The sequence below is a fragment of the Cornus florida genome, unplaced genomic scaffold (genome assembly GCF_030987335.1).
Source record: "Cornus florida cultivar Cherokee Brave unplaced genomic scaffold, ASM3098733v1 CherokeeBrave_3.0.0_Hap2_Chr03, whole genome shotgun sequence".
NCBI classification, from domain to species: Eukaryota; Viridiplantae; Streptophyta; class Magnoliopsida; order Cornales; family Cornaceae; genus Cornus; species Cornus florida.
In genome coordinates this window covers 34,499,393-34,522,230 of record NW_026775573.1, presented here as the reverse complement: position 1 = coordinate 34,522,230, position 22,838 = coordinate 34,499,393, and the positions used below count along the sequence as shown (strand labels likewise).

The 22,838-nt window shown below is 33.4% G+C and overlaps 2 protein-coding genes across 7 annotated transcripts; both read left to right on the top strand.

Annotated features, from left to right (window-relative positions):
• The first annotated feature begins 5,657 nt into the window (after positions 1-5,657).
• LOC132301420 (disease resistance protein RPV1-like) lies at positions 5,658-6,440 on the top strand. Its single transcript, XM_059798671.1, has one exon. It carries the CDS (start codon positions 5,688-5,690, stop codon positions 6,438-6,440), a length of 753 nt encoding a protein of 250 aa, XP_059654654.1. The 5' UTR covers positions 5,658-5,687.
• Positions 6,441-10,485: 4,045 nt separating this feature from the next.
• LOC132300231 (disease resistance protein RPV1-like) lies at positions 10,486-22,265 on the top strand. Of its 6 annotated transcripts, XM_059797238.1 has the most exons (7): positions 10,486-10,666; positions 13,261-13,329; positions 17,128-17,683; positions 18,778-19,879; positions 19,957-20,400; positions 20,557-21,477; positions 21,560-22,265. In XM_059797238.1, exons 3-7 carry the CDS (start codon positions 17,181-17,183, stop codon positions 22,208-22,210), a joined length of 3,621 nt encoding a protein of 1,206 aa, XP_059653221.1. In that variant the 5' UTR covers positions 10,486-10,666; positions 13,261-13,329; positions 17,128-17,180; the 3' UTR covers positions 22,211-22,265. The 6 variants fall into 6 exon arrangements, with proteins under 6 accessions (XP_059653221.1, XP_059653225.1, XP_059653224.1 ...); XM_059797242.1 differs by lacking the exon at positions 13,261-13,329; XM_059797241.1 differs by lacking the exon at positions 13,261-13,329 and having other exon boundaries at positions 17,097-17,683.
• Positions 22,266-22,838: the final 573 nt, after the last annotated feature.

Here is a 22,838-nt window from a genome sequence, read left to right as displayed (position 1 = left end):
GACTTTGGAATATTCTCTTTTATTTATATTCAGACTTTGGAATATTCTCTTTTATTTATATTCAGACTTTGGAATATTGTTAGGATTTAAGATTTGTGAACTCATGGATAAGTAAGATTGTGTGTTTTAGTCTTATTTTGGTTATATTTTACAGATCTTATTATTTAAGAAGTTAGATTCAATTATTTTTTCACAATTTGGTAGAATCTTACAATTCACGATCCGATTCTACGATTCCAATTCTACAGAACCCAAAACGATTATGCGTAGAATCCTGATTTTAACAACCTTGTTTTGGTGACTGAATGTGTTGATTCTCTACCTCTAGAGGTCTGCAAGATAGAGAAAACGTACTGTCTGGAACGTGTGGCTCCTGTTCCATAGCATAATTTAATTTGGAGCTGCAACAGAACAAGAATATCAGTTCAGGCAGTTCTTATTTTACACAACTCCTTCCCTTCTTTTTTTCTTTTTTTGTTTTTTAACCTCAGAAGGGAAGGAGAGGTTTCATAATTGTTTTGAAGAAGCCGACTCTCGGGATCATTTATTCTGGTTTTCTGACATATGATCTATTGGGGCTACTGCTCTTCTCTGATGTGTTGTCTTGGCTATGGAGGCATGTTTTGAAGGCTTTGACCGCTTTGGGTCTCCTCTCAATCTCGAATATTTATTTCTTTTCTTTCTTCACAGTCAGTCCTGTAGTGGATTGGGGTATGCCCTGACCTTTTCTTTTTCTTGTTTCTTTACTTTGTTTGTGATCCTCCTTCTTCTACATGTACTTTATTGTTTCATATTTATAAAATTAAGTACTTAATTAGGTTATGAAAAAACACCTGAGCATTACACAAGCCTCCAATAAGCCTGTGGTACTTGGATTTTTACTTATGCAGGTCACTGGAAGTGGTAACAAGTACATCAAACCTATTAAGATCAACAACTTTGTGACATGGTTGTAAAACAGCTAGTTGAGCTCCAAGGAATTTGAACTTGAACCTATGGAGAAAATTGACGTAAAAATGATTAACGGTTTGGGCTTTGTTAAGTTGGGGATCGAAGTAACATTGTCCTCCTCATTTCTTGTATGGTTCTGTTCTTCCTTTCTACAACACTATTTTGTTGAAATGTTGCCACAGCAGAGATCGAAAGGTTTAGGCGGACTTGTTAAATTGATTTACGGTAACAAAAGTAATTGATGCACAAAATGTGTGAATATGTATGAAGAATTTTACAGTATACATCTTTAAATCTTTCAACTTTCAAAAAACAAAAACAAATGCAGTGAGCAGTGATGGACTAGAAAATTTTGTGAGGGGGAGCTCTTTTAATTTGTAGGGCAAACTTATATGGTAGGTCTATTTTTGTAATTTCAATGGAGTTTTCTTTATAAATTTTTTAAAATTTAAAGTGTAAAATGTAAAAAAAAATTAATTTAGTAAGGCAGATTGTAATTTTAATGGGGTCGTCTTCATAAATTCTCAAAAGTTTAAAGTATAAAATATATTCAGTGGGGGCGAATTGAAATTTTAGTAAGGGCATCTTCATAAATTCTAAAAAAATTGAGGTCAAAATAGAAATATAAAAAATCCATTGGGGGCATCCACCCCAACTGGTCCTATGCTACGTCCGTGCTTGGTAGTGAGTGGGGACTCCACTCCTTTATTTGTTAATATAAATAACTAATTAAAAGTAGTAGATCTAATAATTTACTACTCGGTGCAAAAATTATTTTTTTAAAAATAAATAAATAAATAACAACACTTGAAAAAAAGTTTGTCTTCACCTGTTCAGTGTGTGGCAACCCCAGCCACTTGTTGCTCCACCCATCCTCGTGCAGTCCTAGCAAAAGTCTCGACTGCTGCTTCAACCGAGGATTGATATTGGGACTAAAGAAAACACATGTTGTGTCAAAGTTAACCAATTGCCCCGACAATTCTTCATATTTGTTTAAAACAGGCACCACATATATTATATAAAATATTTTTGAGCATGTTAGTATCATATATTTGATCAAAAGTATGAACATGAGTATACAATTCAATTAGCCAAACATTACCCAAAAAACAAAAATGCTAAAAAAGAACGTTGTTCCTATTAAGCTTTAAAAATTGGGCCATGGAAATAACCATAATGATCCTATATACTAATTTGGATCATCTTGGCCCAATTAAACTTTGAAATAATAGTGGCCCAAGAAAGACTTGAAACCTTTTTTATCTTCAACTCTCTCACCATGATGCAGCTATGAATTTTAGTGTTCCTAAACATGTATCTCACACACAACACACACACACCGTTCTCTATTGGGGCATTTGTCGAATACTTTGTGTTCGCCCTATTTTGTAATTCTAATAGGTTTCATTGATTGATTGCTGAAGCAGGTGAGCTTGTTTTGGTGTAGAGGGAGTAGAGTGCATGTCAGGAGTGGATGTGAGGGAGGTAAAGAGAGATGGAGAGATTTCAAAACCAGACTCCGGAAAGTGCCAAAAAAACACTTCTCAGAAAATATTTTACGGAGACAAACAGATACAAAAATTAAATTGTACAATCTCACCAGAGCGTATTGGATTATGCATTTCAGAATGTTCCGGAAAGTGCCAAAAATTAGATTTCAAAACCAGACTCCGGAAAGTGCCAAAAATTAGATTTTTTTTTTTTTTTACCTAGTCATGCTTTATGGGATAGAATGTTCGTCAATTCAGAAATAAAATGCTCATAAAATGATCACTGTTGAGATGTGTATGTTGAGAATCTTGAGATGGATGTATGTCAAGACAAAGGAGGACACAATTAGAAATTAACACATTCATGATAAGATGAAAATAACATCAATTGGAGGAAAATCTTCTAGCACGGTTTTGGTAATGTGCAGGAAAAACCAACTACTGCACTAGTGAGGACTGAGGAAAAGTAATTTGTTCTCCTTGATGTCAATGATAGACAAAAGAAGATAAAAACTAACACAAGTTCATGTAGTAAAGAAGATGTGATAGTGTGTAGTTTCATTGAAGCTATACTTAACACTAGAAAGAGCGAATGGTGAAATAAGTAAGATTCACGTAGAATGCGACAAATAATTTAGATGAAATTTTGTTTAGTTGAGTTGTGATAAAACCGTTATGCGGCCACTTTGAAGAATTTTGTGTCTGGATTTTTGGTTACGTGTGTTTCCATTTAACCCTTGCCTCAAGTATACTTCGTTAAAGCATCACTCTTTTTAGCATTTTCCATATGCACATTGGTTCATATATAGGATTTAGTTGACTTTGCTTATTTGAGTACACAATATCATCGATTTAATTTTTTTGACATCTTACCCAAGTACTGTTTGTGGCTGTACAGATTGCATAAATTCCTTGTTCATTGATCTCTTAGATTGTTGCTCAATGGCTGCTATGGGAGCCCAAGAAGCCTCCTGAAGTCGATGCTCTTATCACGTGTTCTTGAATTTCAGAGGTGAAAACACCCGAAATACCTTTACTGATCACCTTTATACAGCTCTACTACATGCAGAAATACGTACATTTAGGGACGATGACAGACTGGAGAGAGGACAGAATATCACCCAAGAACTAAATAAGGCAATCCAAGAGTCGAGGATTTCAATAATAGTCTTCTCAAAAGACTATGCATCTTCAAGATGGCGTCTTGATTAGCTTTTGAATATCATTGAGCACAAGAAGACTGTTGGTTATATAATTATGCCCGTCTTCTATAATGGGGATCCATCTCATTTAAGAAATCAGACGGGGAGTTTTGCAGAGGCATTTTCTATACACGAAGCGCGATTTAAGGCAGAGACAAAAGAAAGAAAAGAGGCGGGGTTGGACAAGATAAAGATGTGGAAAGTAGCTCTGAAAGAAGTTGCTGATACGGCAGGGATGGTTTTAAGAGATGGGTAATTTCCTTAAAGTGTTAATAATGTTGATTTATACTTTCAACTTATTCATGCCATTAGATGCTAATGTTATCCACTCTCCACATTATTTCTTAATGCTAATATTTTAAAGTAGTTGAAATGTAATGAAACACTATTAATACTATCTATATTCTGTATTATTTATTTATTTATTTATAATATACATACTTTCAGCCAAAGTATTGATAAAGTATGAAAGTTTGACCCCACTCAAAAATTGATAGAATAGTTCAAGACTTCAAGTAGATGCAAAAGACTTGTTATCTAGAGATCAAGTAGGCGTAGAATTAGAATTCCATGATATATAAATGTGATGTTATAGTACTGTCCTGTTTCAGAATTTGTGGTATAGTGGTTTCCAAATACTGGATGTTTAAATTTTACTAAGAATCTGAGTTTATCGAATGTACTATATCATTTATATAGAGATTTGATGATAAGAAGATATCAATTCAAAAGGCTTGAAAAAAGAAGGAAAAAGAAAAGACGGATTGACCATGAAAGGACTAAAACGAACAACATGTTTAATCATTTTTATTTACAACCTAGGAAGTACGGACATGTCAAAATGGACGAAGAATCCGTGTCGGACACACTAAAAACATGTTTGGAATTATTTATTTTTTAATTTTCGGACACGGCACGGATACTCCGCGGACACGTGTCCGACATGCCAGGGGTGTGTGTCTGACACGCGTGTCTTATTTTCTGGGGTCTAAAAGATAATTTTTGAAAGAAAATTAAGTTAAAGTATAAATATGTGAAGTTATTTAACAAGTTTTACTCACTTATGTGGTCAGTACATAATAATTTTAAACTTGTAAGGTTAATATGCAATTTTAGACAAAACAAATAGATATTTAAGGCTAGTCATTACACTATTATAGTAGATGAGTTATGATTTGTGTATTTTTTTTATTATGAGGCTGATAAAAAATACTCAGTAATTTTTAAAGTATTACATCATATATATATATATATATATATATATATATGATATGCTATTCGCCGTGTCCCTCCCGTTTCCGTGTCCTAATTTTTTTGGATTTTTTGTATCGCCGTGTCCGTGTCGTCTCCGTGTCCGTGCTTCTTAGTTTACAACTCAAGGCGTTTGAAGGTTAAAGTATAAAACAAATTATAGACACATCTGGAATTAAGATACAAAGAAGTCTAGTAGGTTATGGGTTTAAAAGTGCTTCAGTAACTCAACTTTAAGGTGTTTAAAATCACATAATAACACTCCGAAAGAATAGTCAGTAGTTACAAAATTTTTGGAAATAAGTAGATGAAGCCTAAAGAATGGAAATATCATTAAAATTGTGAACAGCATGAATCCCTTTTCATGAACTTGCTTATATGACTTGGAATCTGAATTTTGTGAACGTTCTTGTATTTTCTATTGTTCTCTTTTTGTTATATCTTTAACATAGTATAATGTGTGTTATTCTGTCTAGTGTGTATGGTTGTATATGAGTCAACATAATGGCCAAAATTGAACACCTTGTAATTTGTTGTATTTTATTTTCATAAGCATCATTTGTTGTTTCATTTTAACAGTTGATGTTTTAAATGTACTTTTTTCATTTCCATTGCAAATTGTAAGCAAGAGTCAAGTTTTATTCAAAAAATTGTTAAAGAGATTGGGAAAAAATTGAATCGCATGATCTTGAGTGTTGGTCCATCCCTAATTGGAACAGATTCTCATGTAAAAGACATTAATTCGTGGATATAATATGAATCGAAGGATGTTGGCATAGCGGCAATCTGTGGTATGGGGGGAATCGGGAAGACAACCATCGCCAAAACTGCTTATAACCTTAACTTCGGCAAATTTGAAGGTAGCAGCTTCATTGCAGATATTAGCGAAATATCAGAACAACCCAATGGATTGGTTCGCTTGCAAAAGCAACTTCTTTCAGATATTGTAAAGGGGAGAAAAGTAAAAATTAGTAGTGTTGATAAAGGAATCATTAAGATTAGAGATACTATATGCTGTAAAAGAGTTCTGCTTGTTCTTGATGATGTGGATCAATTGGACCAATTAAATGCAATACTCGTTATGCGAGATTGGTTTTGTCCAGGAAGTAAAATTATCATAACAACTAGACATGAGCAATTGCTGAAGGCACATGAACTTGATAAGATATACAAAGTTGAGGAATTAAACGATCATGAATCGTTTCAACTCTTCTATTGGCATGCCTTTGGACCAGATCATCCCATTGAAGCTTACTCTAAGAAGTCAAAAAGGGTCGTACAGTACTGCGGAGGGCTTCCTTTAGCTTTTCAAATGTTGGGTTCTTCTCTGTCTGGCAGACTTGTAGATATGTGGGAAAGTACATTAAAGAAATTGGAAGCTATTCCTAACAGTCAGATCCTAAAGAAACTTAAAATAAGCTTTGTTTCTCTACAAGATGATCATGATAGAAATTTATTTCTCAACATTGCTTGTTCATTTGTTAGAAAGGACAAAGATTTCACAATTACAATATTAGATAACAATAAGAAGCTGACAATGCATTAGTTGTTTCGGGACATGGGGAGAGAAATCATATGCCAAGAATCACCCAAGGAACTTGGGAAACACAGCAGATTGTGGCATCATATGGACGCCTTTAACAATTGCTCATATGAGACAGAAATAAAAAAATCTCCAAATTCTAGCAATTTATTGGCTCTAGATATAGAAGTACTTGTGTTTAATAGTTGTGACCTGGATCCGATTTTGGAGAATGAATATGGTAGTTGTGTTGTGGCTGTAATGATGAAGATGATGGTTGTGATGATGTGGATATGGCACTAAGGATGTGGATATGGCGGTAGTGGTTGAGATTGTAAGAACGATGGAAGTGATTAAAGAGAGAGATTATATAAAGGTATTGGCTAATTATGGTAAATTAATTATGGTTATGTCTAATAAGGTAATAAAGTGTAATTTTCCTAATTGACTTTTGGTTGGTTGAAAAGTCCGTTATTTTGAACCGCATGGGAGCCTTCCTATATAAATATATAAAACAGCAAAACATATATATAGTAAATATATACACATATATCTATAAATTAGTGATCTCTTGCTCCCCATGGAGTAAGAAAATTCTTTCGCAGTTTCTATAACCATTAGATTAAAGCTAATGGGCAAATTCCAAACCCACCTATATACTTTCCTTTTAATATAAAACTACTATCATTATTTCTAGTTTTTAAATTTAAAATTTACCAATACCACTAATTACAATTATAAAAGGTAAGTACCAAACAAATAAAAATATAAATTGCTTCACCTCTGGAACGTCTCACCACCACTAATTAGAATTTTTATTTTCTTTGATGTTACTCTACATATTAGCAGTCTTTCATACTTTTTTTGCTTCCCAAAAAAAAAATGATGATAGTGAAAAAAAAAAAAATGATAATGATAATAGCAGTATTAAAGAAAAAATTAAGAAAAACAGCTAATTTATAATGAAAATCTGAAATTTCATAGAATAATATAATTTTATGTTGTGAATTTCCTCATTATGTCAATAAATTTTTGTTATGATAGTAGAACTAGAAAAAATATTTTATACGACTTATTATGACGTATGAGTAATTGGAAAGTGTTTACAACTAGTTAAAATTTGAAATAAAATAAAACAAAATTAACAAGAAAGATGAAACAATTTGTGACAGAGAGGTTCGAGAACAATAGATTAAATTTCTAATTTTTAAATAGCATGCATTTAGGGAGGTATATAATAATTAAAATTGTGAAGTGTTGTGCAAATCACATGTTACTTTTTTATTAATGTTTTAGTTGATGTTTTGTATGTCAATAGTATAATTTTTTATTTCTTTTTTACACCTAAACAAATACGCAATGTCAACTTTAGTATTAAGTCATGGATGCAATTTTCTAACATTTATAATTTTTTTTTAAAGAAAATAAAATTTCGATTAGTGATGAAACGTGATTTCGAGAGGTGAAGAGATTTTTATTTTTATTTTTTAGTACGTACCTTTTATTGTTATAGCTAATGATATTGGTAAATATTAAATTTGAAAATTCGAAATAGTGATAATGATTTCGTGTTGAAAGGAGAATGTAATATAGGTGGGTTTAGAATGTGGTCGATTATTAGATTTAATTTAATGGTCACTGTAAAACAACCAAACAGGGGAGCCAAACTAAAATTATGATGGGTCCATCAGATCCTTTCTTTCATTCTTGTTCCTGATTAAAAAAGAAAGTTCATTTTTAGAGAGAGAAAGACGGAGGTGGTGGATGAATTGAGTGGGGTGGAGGGACGATCTAGTGAGAGAAACAGTGAGGTGAGAGTAGGGCTGCAAGTTGGGCTGGCCCAACCCAACCCAGTCCCAACCCAACCTCAACCCGAATCAGGTTGGGTTGGGTCAATCCGAATTGTACCAAATAAGGGTTATAGTCAAAACCCAGCCTGAATATTTTCGGGCTGGTCGGGTCGGGTTGATGGGTTGGATTTTTAAATTTTATTTATATTTTTTTTTTGAAAAATTAAGGTAAATCATTTTAGCCTCCCTAATCGTCCATCTCTTTCAACTCTCTCTCTCTCTCTCTCTCTGCAACTTCAAACTACAAAATCTACAAGAATCAGAAGTTCAAAACCCATATATTTCAGATCTGTTTACAAGAATCAAAAGTTCTAAACCCATATATTTAAGATCATTTCAGATTGTTCAAAAAATCAAAACCCATATCTTTCAGTTTCCATCGCCGGCAGTTCTAATTCGGCTTCGCCGTTCGCAAGCTTCAGCCGCTGTCTCTCAACTCTCAAGCTTGCCCCCCTCTCTCTCTGCAACTGCTACCTTGTATGTATGGGTTTTGTTTTTGGAAGTGACGGCGGCGGCGGCGGACGGCGGCAGAGAGAGAAAGAGAAAGAAGAAAAGAGAGAGAAAAAAAAAAAAAAATTCGGGCAAAGAGAGGAAGAGAAAGAAGAAAGAGAAAGAGAAAGAGACAGAGAAAGAAGAGAGAGGAGAGAGGAAAAAAAAATTCGGGAGGAGAGAGAAGAGAAAGAAGAGAGAGGAGAGAGAGAAAGAAGAGAGAGAGAGGAGAGATGAGAGAGAAAAGAATTTTTTTTATTTTTTTTTAATTATGGGTTTTGGGTTGGGTTCGGGTTGAGCCCGAGCCCAACCCGAATTGTCTGGGTTTTGACAAAACCCAACCCGAGTATCAACTCGATTTGTGAATTGTGTGTCCAAATTTCAAAATTTCTTGGTTGGGGTTGGGGCTGGGCTGAGCTGGGTTAGCACGCCCAACTTGCAGCCCTAGGTGAGAGGAACTAGTGAGAGAACGAGAAGTTAATTCGTGACCTCACCAAAGTTCCCAACACTTCTTCATTTTAATGTTCTGGCCTAACCCGGTATTTCCTTATGTTTATCGACATCCATATAATCTAAAGAAACTTGATTAATTGATTTAAATGTCTGATGATACATGACAAGGTATTAGACCCCTATGTGTATGTAGAACACATGATTTATATAGATTGGGTCCGTTTTCTGCTTTCAAGCATGAGTTTGCTGCTGCTTTCGCCTCTGTTTGCCTAAAGTCTCTGATAGTGATAGAGGTGTTGGGTGGGGGCGGTGGTGAGTTGGGCGGTGGAGGTGTTGGGTGATGGGTGGTGGTGATGGAGGTGTTGGGTGGGGGCGGTGGAGGTGGAGGTGTTAGGCGATCGGTGGTGGTGATCTCTCTATCGATTCTCGACAACAGAAGACAATTTGCAAAGAGCGGCAACGAGGAGAGACGGTCGGCGGCGAAGAGGGGTGTTGGGTGTATGGTGTCATTTTGTGTGTTTTAGATGCAGTTGATAGTTTTGTTTTCTTAGCATTATATAAATTTTTTAGTATTAAATTGTATTAAAAAATTAACAATAAAAGGGTCCATTCATATATTTTAGAGTTCAAAAAAAACAAACAGGAAGTGCACCCTTACATCCTTGCAGCACAATAGTAAAAGTGTGCAAGCCCGGTGACAGCAGTTGCAAAGTTGCAAAGGCAAAGAGTGAGACAACGCTTCTAGTCAATAAAATTTATATGAAATTAAAAAAAAAAAAAAGGAAATAAATATAAATAAAATAAACAAATAAATTGAAAAGGAAAAACAATGAAAGGGAAGTCCGGAGAGAGATCACATCATCATTACAGTGCCCTTCTTATCTTAATGGCCTTAAAAAGAAAAAGGCAAAAAATAAAAAATAAACAATAAAAATACCTTAACCTAAAATCACGTTAGCCGGTTGTCACTTCAATTTGATCAAATTTAATAAAAATAAAAATAAGCCCACTAAGTTCTTTGACTTATTATGAATAAACAAATAACTTTGTAATTACACAAAGAGTTTGTAGCATTAAATACGGCGAAATAAATAAAGAAAATTTAATATACAAAATTTAGATTGTAGAGTTTCAACTTTCAACCCAGACTCATTCTCAATCTCGTTAACTCGGTTTAAAAGAGAAACCACTGATGAGCATATAGGAATATGCCTTTCAAATTGACAGATTAGTCAAAGTGCACTCAGGTTGAGTTGAAAAACCACTGTTTGGTTGGTTGCAGGGAAGCTTCCTATGTGGATCCCACCAATGGCTCTTTCCTTCTCTTCTCCTCACACTTTCCCTTCTTTCTCGCTCCCTCTTTTCTATTTTCTCCTCTCTCTTCATCATTGACCAGCACAAATTCAATCTTGTTGTGGAGTGATCAATTAATTTCTTGGCGTATTTTGCTAATTACAGGTAACCCTTTTACATTTGAACACTCATTTCTCGATATTTCAAGTTTAGTTTGTATGTTCTGTTTCTTTTTATTTTGCATGTTCTGTTTCAAGTTTATATCATGGATCATTAATCAATATGCATAAACTACATATAGATCTTAATGTGTTGATCCATATTGATTTTTTTTTTTTTTTTTTTTTTTTTTTTCTCTCTCTCTCTCTCTCTGTGTCAAATCAAGTATCCTGTACACACAAATTTTGTATATGTAAATATAGAAATATTGGTTAAACAATAATTTATTAATTTATGAAAATTGGGTATAATCCTCTACGGTTTTCTTTACAAAAGAAAAAAAATATCCTCTTATTCAATCTCCTTTGTCCATTGAATCCAATAGTTGTTAGAACTTGATCTTAAATCGGGTCGTTGACAATTTTCTTTAAGTATTTGTAATTGAAAAAGACCGCCAACGATTTATGATCGATGGCTGACGAAGCTTAATATCGAACAATGTTGTCCGTGTAAATTACCCTCCAAAATAACAAGCATTAAAATTTTCATATTCTCTTGTAGTTAGTTATTGATTTTCTAGGGAAAAAAAAAAAAAGTTATTGATTTTATAACAGAGCAAGTGTGTTCGTGTTAATTACTATTATATATAATTTTGTAACAGCCTTTTTTTTTTCTTCTTACCTTTGTCTATCTTCTATTGATCTAGTGACAATGTAATTTGTCAGTCTTACAATGGAAGAAGACATGTAGAGCACAATTTCCAACGCCAAAATGAATGAGATTGCTATATAAAGAGACAGAGGAACTAAATTAAAAAAAAAAAAAAAAAAACTAAATTATAGCAATGACATGTAATTCAAAATGCATATATAATGGTGTTCTAATTTTAGGTTTAGTGATTTATTATTATTATTTTCTGCTAGATGCCTCCGTAAAATAGTCTTTTATTTTGATTTGATTTATTTATTTATTTATCGATTACATTAATTGACAGTATTAGCTCTTAGATTTATTTTTAAATTGAATGACATTGAATGGTAAATGCTGATATTTTCTAAAATTCTCTCTTACTACTTCAACTCTTTTCGTTTTGAATTTCCAATTTTTTTGTATTTCACTTTTATTATGTTTTATGTGACCCATTTGTTTCAAGCTGCAATTATAGTTTCATGTTTTGTATTTGATTGTCATTGTCTGCCCCCCTCTAACTGATGTAAGTTCAAGCACATGCATACATTTATTTTATTTCCCGAAGTACTTGGGTGGGGGTGGGGGTGGTGGGTTTTTGGGGGTTTGTTGAGAATGACTATTATGGTTGCATGCACACAACTTCAATGGATTACTCGGGGGGGTATTTTTGTCAGGAAAAAAATCGAACACCTTTCCCAAGTCAACAAGAAGTCAAAAGAGTATTGTAGTCATTTTACACCTAAAAGTACTCTGACAGCATGAAAACTGACATTTGGGGTCGTAAGTGAAATACGGATCCACTTTTCCAAATGTGAGGAAAAGTTAAAACCAAAATGCTCATTTATGTGAGATTTGACCTAATTTGAAGCGGTGTCAGTGTAATTTACACTAAAAAATTCTTTTGACAAAGTCAAAGGATATTTAAGTTATTTTACATGGTGTCAGAGCGTGGTAACGATTGGAGTGTAAGTGAAAAATAAAACAAACGTTTGTAATATGAGCGATAGTAATTTTAAAAAAATATTTTCACGTGAGATTTGTCCAAACTTCAAGGATGATCATTGAAATTAAACCTAATTGTGAAAGACCTATAAATTTATTCACCCACCTACCTTGGTCTGAACTTTAGAAATTTAAAATTTCATCATCTACTTTAAAAGCTTTGAAAATTTAAAATAGAATCGTAATTAAACCACCTCTCTTTCAAGACATTTGAAATCCCATTTTTAGATTGTCATTCAAGTTGAATACTGATTTTTGGATATTTCATTGAGGAAGAGTCTAGATATTTGAATGAAATCAACAACTTTGTCCTAAAAGAGTAGTCTAACATGTCCATCAATCTCTCTCTCTTAAAATTTCCCAACATAAGCCACAACAACACGACAATTAAAAAATTGTCCCCACGAAAATAAAATTCCATTTCCAATTTCAATTCCAATACCAATTTCAATTCTGACCCTGCTGAAGTTAATTAATAATTGCCAGGTTAACATGTCTCATAAGAATATATTATATACATAGAGATCAAAGAAAGATTAAAGAAATCTAGTCGATCCTACGATGACTAGGACAATCGCAAATTCCAAATTAATAAGACAATTTAAATAAATAGAAAAATATATAAAAATAGAGTATATGTGGCATTATTTAATCCGTAAACTTATATATCATCGTACCTTAAGATAATTAAAAAAAGAAATATAGAAAATTTAAATCAATAGCCCAAAATATAGTAGCACACCACGTGTCACAAATTGACCAATTATAGTCCACTCAGGTTGCCCACATACACGCTTCCTCTGTGGATTCCACCGGTGGTTCTTTTCTTCGCTTTTATCATTTGATACTTCCCCTTCTTTCTGGCTCCACTTTTTGATTCTCCCCCCTTTCTCTCTCTCTCTCATCAGTGACAAGAACAAATTCAAATTTTTAGTGGAGTGATCAATCCATCTTTTGGGGTATTTTGCTAATTACAGGTAATCCTTTACAATTGAACACCCATTGCTCTACATTTCAAGTTTATTTTGTATGTTCATTAATCAATTTTTATTTTTATTTTATTATGCTGTATGTTTTGTTTTTGACTCATCTGTTGTTGTAAGTGTGTGCATCCAAACTAGCCACTAGGTTTGGCTTCTTCGTTCTTAATGTTTGGCCAATATTGATGTCTTGATATTTCTGTCTCTGTTCGTGTCAAATCAAGGATCTGATTTCTTCTAAAAGTTTTTAAACTTCGATTAAAGAATATTTAAGGATCCAAATCCATTAATGAAAATGTTAGATTCTACGGTTTCAACCCGAGCACATTATGCTGAGGTCCACCTCTTCTAAGTTCACACCCGCTTTATAATTCTTCATTTTGTTGGAGCTCATTATGAATGAGGTCCACCTTTCTTTCTCACTCCTCATTTTTGCATCTCTCTTCTCTCTTCAGCAGTGACCAGAACAAATTCTTTCTTTTCGTGGAAGTGACATTTATTATATATTAATTTGACACCACATCATAAACATAAATTCAACTACAATTATAAAAGATTCAAAGTTTTATTTTTATTTTTATTTTCAAAAAATGCACACCATTAGCATACCTATTTTGCTCATTTAAAAATTTAAAATTTTTCCATCAAACTTTAAAAGTTCCAGAAGATATATAAAAGAATCGTCATAAACATAAATTCAACTACAATTATAAAAGATTCAAGATTTTATTTTTATATTTATTTTCAAAAAATGCACACCATTAGCATACTTATTTTGCTCATTTAAAAATTTAAAATTTTTCCGTCAAACTTTAATCCGTTTGGTTAGCGTCAAAGAACCAGAAAAGAAAAGAAAAAGAAAATATTTTAAGTTTTTGGAAGCTTGGTTAGAGGGAAAGTGAAAGTTTTGGGGAAAGTAGGATTCCGATATCTGAAAATTTTTCTCAAAATTTTTCGTGCAAAAAACATAGGGAAATTCACTTTCTCGCAAAAGTTGTGTACTTCATATATTACTTTCCTATTTTTTTTTTTTTATAAGTATATATTACTTTCCTATTATACTCATGTTAGTTGTCTCTCCTCTTCTTTACTTAATTACATAGATTTCTATGAAAAGTAGAGTTTATTTCTTCTATAAATTGCTTTCTTATAAAATCATATATTACTAATTAAATTGTTTGTATTTTTTTATATGTGCATTCAGAATTAATTAACTTTTTCCTTTTATTACTGAATTATTTTTTTTTCATTTTTTTTTTTTTTTGAAATGTCTTAAATAAGTAAAATATTTTTTTCTATAATTGATAATGATTAAGAATTATTATATATATACATAAGTATTTGTTGATAACAAGAGTGTTAGGTGAAAACTAGTTTACATTATCTTAACACAATTTTTTTCATACCTAACATCAAACATTATTTTGAAATAAATAATTGATGATTCGTAAATAATTTACATAATCTGTCTATGACTTTATTTTCTTAGTGAAAAAGTTGTAATTAGATATATAGTATTCAGTTACATCATTTACAAATAAATAATAAATAATAAAATTAAAACTAACATAAAGAGAAAATCAATACTTGAACTTTGATAGTCCATTCTACCAAAAACTTATTTTTCTTATCTTAAAAAATAAAAGATTAGAATTCAAGTTTACACAGGAATAAGTGAATATATATAGAGAGAGGAGAAAAAAAAAAAATTTGTATTATGATATCACATACTATTCTATTCCATATTTCACTATTTCCTTACTAAAATAAATAATTAAGTATAAGTAATATTTATCAAACATAAATTTATTTATTTTTTTACTATTTAAAATTATAAGGGTATTTTCGGTAAGTAGAATCATTTTCTTTTCTTTTTCATGCTATCCAAACTAATAAAATAATATTTTCTTACAATTTTCTTCAAAATATTTTCTGTTAACCAAATGCATAATAGAAACTTGATTTTTCTTTCTTTCACTTTCACTTTTTATAAAAAATTTTGTCTAACCAAACAGACTCTAAAAGTTTCAAAAGATATATAAAAGAATCGTAATTAAATGGCCCTTTTTTATTTTTAGATTGTGATTGTCATTCAAGTTGAAAACTGATTTTTGGATATTTCATTGAGAAAAAGTCGTCTAACATATCCATCAATCACTCTCTCTCTCTCTCTCTCTCTTAAAATTTTCCAACATAAACCCCAACAACAGGATAAATAAAAAATTATCCCCACTAAAAAAAATTCCAATTCTTACCCTGCATTGAGGTCAACTAATAAAGTTAATTGATAATTGCCAGCCTGGCTAGCATGTCTCAGAAGAATATATATCTGTGTGTGTGTGCGCGCGCCCACACACACATAGAGATCAAAGAAATATTAAAGTGGAACTCAAAAAAAAACAAAACACTCTAGTCGGGCATATGATGATGACTAGGACAATCACATGTTCCAAAATAATAAGACAAATTAAATAAATAAAAAATCTCAAAATATAGAGTCACACCACGTGGCATCATTAAATCCGTAAACTTAGACATCATACCACGTGTCACAAATTGACCGATTAATCAAAGTCGACTCTGGTTGTTCCGCTTACAAGGACACTTTCCCTGTGGATCCCACCATTGGTTTTTTTTTAATAACCTCGCACCAATGGTTCTTTTCTTACCTTCCTTTTTCTGCCCTTTTATTATTTGACACTTCCCCTTTTTTCTCACTCGACCTTTTTATTCTCTCCCCTCTCTCTCTTCATCAGTGACAAGAACAAATTCAAATTTTAAGTGGAGTGATCAATCAATTTCTTGGGGTATTTTGCTAATTACAGGTAACCCTTTAGAATTGAACATCCATTGCTCTACATTTCAAGTTTATTTTGTATGTTCATTAATCAGTTTTTATTTATTATGGTGTATGTTCTGTTTCTGTTTCATCTGTTGTTGCAAGTGTATGCATCCATGAAAAAAACTGAAACTACATATTGATGTCTTGATATTTCTGTCTGTGTGTGTCAAATCAAGTATCCCATTTCTTCTAGAAGTTTAAGCTAGTAGGAATTAACCATACTAAATTTAAAATAAGTAAGATTAAAACTGAATATATAAATTTAGTAAAGTTGAATATATATATATATGGAGATGTAATAAAGACCGGAGGTCAAGAAATACCAAAAGAGTTTTTATTACCTGGGCTCAATTCTTTAATAGGTGGGAAGATTGAAGATGGATGATGTTGGTTAAGTTGAGGAGTGCCTAAATTATGGTGTTTTATGTGATCAACTCAGTCTTTGAAGTTGAAAGGAAATTTTTAGCTAATTCCGGGAGCACCAAATACGAATAGGAGCCAATTTGGTGCTCCCAAACACAACAGTTGTTCCTAGTCATGTTTTATGGGAGAGAATGTTTGTCAGTTAAGAAATAAAGAGTTCATAAGAAGACAAAACTAACACGAGTTCATGTAGTTTTATTGAAGTTATAATTAACCCTAGAAAGAGCAAATGGTGGAATGGGAGTCATGTAGATACGGCAAATAATTGAGATGATATTTGGTTGAGTTGAGTTGTGCTAAATCCTTTGTGAAGCCACTTTGAAGCATTTTGTGTCTGGATTTTTGATACGTGTGTTTCCATTTAACCATTGCCTCATGTGTAATTCAGTGAAGCATATCCTTTAACATTTTCCTTATGTACTATGGTTCGCATATGGGATTTAATTGACTTTGCTTATTTGAGTATATAATATTGTTTGTTTATTTATTTTTGTTGAAGCCATACCCAAATACTTGTTGTTCCTGCACAGATTACATATATCCCTTGTTCATTGATCTCTAAGGGAGTTGTTTGATCGCTGCTATGGGAGCCCAAGAAGCCTCCTCAAGTCGATGTTCTTATCATGCATTCTTGAGTTTCAGAGGTGATGACACGCGGAATACATTTACTGATCACCTTTATACAGCTCTACTACATGCAGGAATACGCACATTTAGGGACGATGATGCACTGGAGAGAGGACAAAATATCGCCCTAGAACTAAATAAGGCAATCCAAGAGTCGAGGATTTCAATAATTGTCTTCTCAAAAAACTATGCATCTTCAAGATGGTGTCTTGATGAGCTCTTGAATATCCTTGGGCACAACAAGACTGTTGGTCATATGATTCTGCCAGTCTTCTATCATGTGGATCCGTCCCATGTAAGAAAGCAGACAGGGAGTTTTGCAGATGCATTTGCCATACATGAAGAGCGATTTAAGATGGAGACAGAAGAAAGAAAAGAGGCGGGGTTGGACAAGATAAAGAGGTGGAAGGAAGCTCTGAAAGAAGTTGCAGATATGGCAGGGATGGTTTTAAGAGATGGGTAATTTTCTTACTTATCAAAAAAACAAAAAAAGAGATGTGTAATTTTCTTAAAGTGTTAATACTGTTTATTTATACTTTCAAATTATTCATTCCATTAGATGCTAATGTTATCCACTCTCACATTATTTTTTAATGCCAATGTTTTAAACTAGTCGAAATGTATTGAAACGCTATTAATACTATCTATGTATTATTTATCATTTTTTTTGAAATGATATATATACATATATACTTTTAGCCAAAGTATTAATAAAATATGAAAGCTTGACTTCAAGTAGATGCAAAAGACTTGCTATCCAATATGCATATGTAATATAAAGTCAATGTTGTATCACTGTCCTATTTCATAATTTGTGGTATAGTGGTTTCCAAATACTGGATGTTAAGTCTAGAAAATTATTATATGAGTTTGTGAAATGTATTATACCACTAATATATAGATTTGATCATAAGAAGATTTCTAGTTGGATGGCATGAAAAAGAAGGGAAAAAAAAGGATGGATCGAACATGAAAGGGTAAAACGAGCAACATGTTTAATCATTTTTATTTACAACTCAAGGCGTGTGTGAAGGCCACAATATGTATAAAATAAATTATATACATATCTTGAATTAAGATACAAAGAAGTATAGCTGGGTTTGAGTTAAAAGTTCTTCAGTAACTCAAATTTTAAGTTGTTTAAAATCATATAAAAGCACTTCAAAAGAATACAGTCAGTAGTTGCAAAAATTCTGGAAAATAAGTAGATGAATTTTAAAACAAGGAAATATCATTAGGATTGTGAAAAACATGAATTCCTTTTCATGAACTTGGTTATTTCAATTGGAGTATGAATTTTTTGAACATTCTTATCTTTTTTCTTATCTTCCTCCTCCTCTTATATATCATTAACATAGTATAACCTATGTAATTCTGTCAATTCGAGATTATCATAATATATAGCAGTCTATATGCTTGTATATGAGTCGTAATGGCCAAAAATTGAACACCATGTAATTTGTTTTATTTTATATTCATAATCATCACTTGTTGTTTCATTATAATAGATGACGTTTAAATAGCACTTTATCCATTTCCATTGCATTTTGCAGGCAAGAGTCACGTTTTATTCAAAAAATTGTTGGAGAGATTGGAAATAAGTTGAATCGCACAGTTTTGAGTGTTGGTCCATACCCAATTGGAATAGATTCTCGTGTAAAAGACATTAATTCGTGGGTACAAGATGGATCAACGGATGTTGGCATAGTGACAATCTGTGGAATGGGGGGAATTGGGAAGACCACCATTGCCAAAACTGTGTACAACCTAAACTTCGACAGATTTGAAGGTAGCAGCTTCCTTGCAAATATTAGAGAAATATCAGAACAGCCCAATGGTTTGGTTAGTTTACAGAAACGACTTCTTTCAGATATTGTAAAGGGGAGAAAAGAAAAAATTAGCTGTGTTGATGAAGGAATCATTAAGATTAGAGATGCTCTTTGCTGTAAAAGAGTTTTAGTTGTTCTTGATGATGTAGATCAATTAGACCAATTAAATGCAGTACTCATTATGCGAGATTGGTTTTATCCAGGAAGTAAAATTGTCATAACCACTAGACATGAGCAACTACTCAAGGCACATGAACGGTATAAGATGCACAAAGTTAAGGAACTAAACGAGAATGAATCATTTCAGCTCTTCTGTTGGCATGCCTTTGGACAAGACCATCCCATTGAAGTTTACTTGGAGTACTCAAAAAGGATTGTACGCTACTGTGGAGGGCTTCCTTTAGCTCTTCAAGTGTTGGGTTCTTCTCTATCTGGCAGACCTGTAGATGTGTGGGAAGGTACATTAAAGAAATTGGAAGTTATTCCTGACAGTCAGATCCTAAAAAAACTTAAAATAAGTTTTGATTCCTTACAAGATGACCACGAGAGAAATTTATTCCTCGACATTTCTTGTTTCTTTGTTAGAAAGGATAAAGAATTCACAATTGCAATACTAGATGAGTGTGGTTTCTACACAAAAGTTGGGATTCACAATCTCATTGATAGATGTCTCATAACTATCGATGAATATAACAAGCTGACAATGCATCAGTTGCTTCGGGACATGGGGAGAGAAATCATACGCCAAGAATCACCCAAGGAGCCTGGGAAACGCAGCAGATTGTGGCATCACAAGGACGCCTTTAGCATATTAAATGACAAAACTGTAAGAAATATGCTTCTCGTGATGTCTATTTGTATATTTTTTAGTTGGCGTGCTTACTTTTTAAGTTCTCTTATCAGGGAACAGATTCCATTGAAGGCCTCATCCTCAACTTGAATGCGTCTAAGGAAGATAGGTCCATTGAGAAATTCTTTGGTTTAAATAATGCAAAAAGACACCATTCAGAGGATTTTCTTGACAAACCTACATTACTTTCCGAAAACAATTCATTGAAGCGGCGTCGTCTAGGCTTCTTCTCTGGGCTCTCCTCAATTAGATCGCATTCCATATCAAATGAAGTAGATTTTCAAATTGATGCATTTTCAAGGATGCAGAGGTTAAGACTACTGCAGCTGAATAATGCAAGGGTTAGAGGAGACTATGAAGAATTCCCTAGTAAGTTAAGATGGTTGTGTTGGCGTGGGTTCCCTTTAGAATCTATACCCAGTGGCCTTCATCTGGAGTGTGTGGTTGCCCTTGACATGCGCAATAGCAACTTGAAACAAGCTTGGACTGGATACAAGGTCTGATACAAACTATTTTCCTATTTTTCTTTTCGTTTGTGATTGATATTTATATTCATATAAAATTAATTTCTAAATGGGCTATTGCGTGGTGCCTTGGTAAAATGCTTTGGTTGTCAAGTGTGTTATGCTAATATTTTCTACTTTTTTATACAGTTACTCAGATCGTTGAAAATCCTCAATCTCAGTCATTCCCATGGTCTTACCAATACTCCTGACTTCTCACAAGTCCCCAATCTTGAAAAATTGATTCTTAAAAATTGCAAAAATTTGATTGAGATTCATGAATCAATCGGGGAATTAGGGCGACTAGTTCTTTTGAATCTAAAAGGTTGTGAAAATCTTGGGAAGCTTCCATTGAAAATTGGCCAGCTAAAATCTCTTGAAATACTCATTCTCTCTGGTTGTTTAAAGCTCGAGAAGTTGCCTACGGAGCTAAGCAAGATGGAATCTTTGAAAATACTCCATGCTGATGGGGTTGCCATAAGTCAATCACCCTCCATGACTACTGCGGTTAGATCATGGCCTTCACACTTCCGGGATTGGCTTTTGGGACCAAGAAGAAGTCCAGAATCTATCAGCTTTTCATTGTATTCTTTACCACGCTTATTATCAAGCTTGAGTCTTGTTGGCTGCAACCTATCAAATGATGCTATTCCAAATGATCTTGGCAGCCTATCCCTGTTGCAGGACTTGGATCTAAGTGAAAATCCAATCTGTAGCCTTCCAGAGAGCATCAAGTGTCTCACTCTGCTGGAGGTTCTTGATCTAGAGAAGTGCACAAAACTCCAGTTTCTTCCGGAGCTTCCAATGAGTTTAAGGGAATTGTATTTATTAAGATGCAGGTCACTGGAAACAATAACAAATCTACCAAACCTGTTGGGTTCACTGCATTTGTTGATGAATTACTCTGACAATCTAACTGAGGTTCGGGGGTTGTTCAAGTTAGAACCCATTGGAAACTTTGATGAAGTAATGATCAGCAATTTGGGCTTGTCCGACATGGAATTCCTGAGAAATATTGAAGTGTCTCTGTGGAATAACATGACTAGAACTAAAATAAAAGGTCCCCTCCAGGTGAGCTCTCTCTCTCTGTCTCTCTCTCTCTCACACACACACATATCGGTAAGAGTTAAAAATGATGATTTTCATGTTGTAGGGACTGTATGAATTGGGTATATTTAGCACTTTTCTCCCTGGTAGTGAAGTTCCAGGCTGCTTCAGCATAAAGTGCATGGGATCTTCAATATGTTTCAAGGTACCTTCATTTCCTAATATCAAGATCCAAGGCTTGAATGTATGTGTTGTCTATGCACAAATTGATGGACATTCTGGTAATTCAAGAAATGTTTATTGGAGAAATGCTCATTGGACCGAGTGTTGCATGATTGAAGTGAGTAATAGGACAAAGGATCTGAAGTGGATATACAGCCCAACATTCATGGGCATTTCAGATGACCTGAAGGAGATGGTATGGTTAAGCCATTGGAATTTTGTGAATCAATTCATGGAAGCTGGCGATGAAGTGAATGTTTCAGTGCTTTTTGAGGAAGATGAAGTGAACCTTAAGCTAAAGGAGTTTGGAATCCATGTTGTGATTGGGGAAGAACAGAAGGGTACCCCATACCTCACCTATCCTTTTTGTCAAAATGTTAATAACGTAGATTTGTCGGTGTATCAGGTGAGGACAGGTTTGTACTTCCTTTGTCATTATAATTATCACCTCCATCGAAGCTTTCCGGATGACAGCAATTATGATTGGACTACTTTGTATAACTTCTTATCTGGCGATGTGGAGGAGCAGCAATGATGATTGCTGAGGATGACCAGACAGTAACACCTCTATATCAATTTTTTTTTTGATTCACAGTGACCTTTAATATACAAATACATACTCCAAAGCACTCCTTGTCAAAATGTTAATAACGTAGATTTCTTGCTTTACACTCTAAGCTGAAGTGAATGCCCGAGGTTAATGGCCTGAGCCAACTGGTTGATATTAACGGCAGAATTCAGGTGCGCAAAATGGCTTACCTCCAGCATAAATTTGATTAATGTTCATGAGTCATTAGAGAATTAAAGAGTTGTTTTTCGAATAGTAAAAGTTGTTAAAAGCTTCCTACAAGTACCTCTTTTATTTTTTATGTTATGAGTAACCTTCTAAGCTGGTGACATTCGGATACACTTGGACTATAAAGTAAACTTCGGATGTGTGCAATCACTTCGGATACACTTATTGTAAAGTAAATTTCGGATGTGTGCATTCACTTGCCGATTGACATGTCATTTTTCATTTTTCTTGTTTCTTGTTTCTTGCTGGCTATCTAAAGCTCAAGAAGTTACTTTAGATCACCGTCTCTGAGCTGCAATCACTTAGTAATAGAGCATTGCACAAGCCTCCAATTACTTAAGAACTTCCAATGAGTCTATGGCCGGGA

Coding starts and splice junctions, on each gene's coding strand:
- LOC132301420 (XM_059798671.1), top strand. CDS start 5,688: ATGGGGGGAATCGGGAAGACAACCATCGCCAAAACTGCTTATAACCTT.
- LOC132300231 (XM_059797242.1), top strand. CDS start 17,181: ATGGGAGCCCAAGAAGCCTCCTCAAGTCGATGTTCTTATCATGCATTC. Junction 17,684..18,777: donor GGGATGGTTTTAAGAGATGG/GTAATTTTCTTA, acceptor TGCATTTTGCAG/GCAAGAGTCACGTTTTATTC. Junction 19,880..19,956: donor GCATATTAAATGACAAAACT/GTAAGAAATATG, acceptor TTCTCTTATCAG/GGAACAGATTCCATTGAAGG.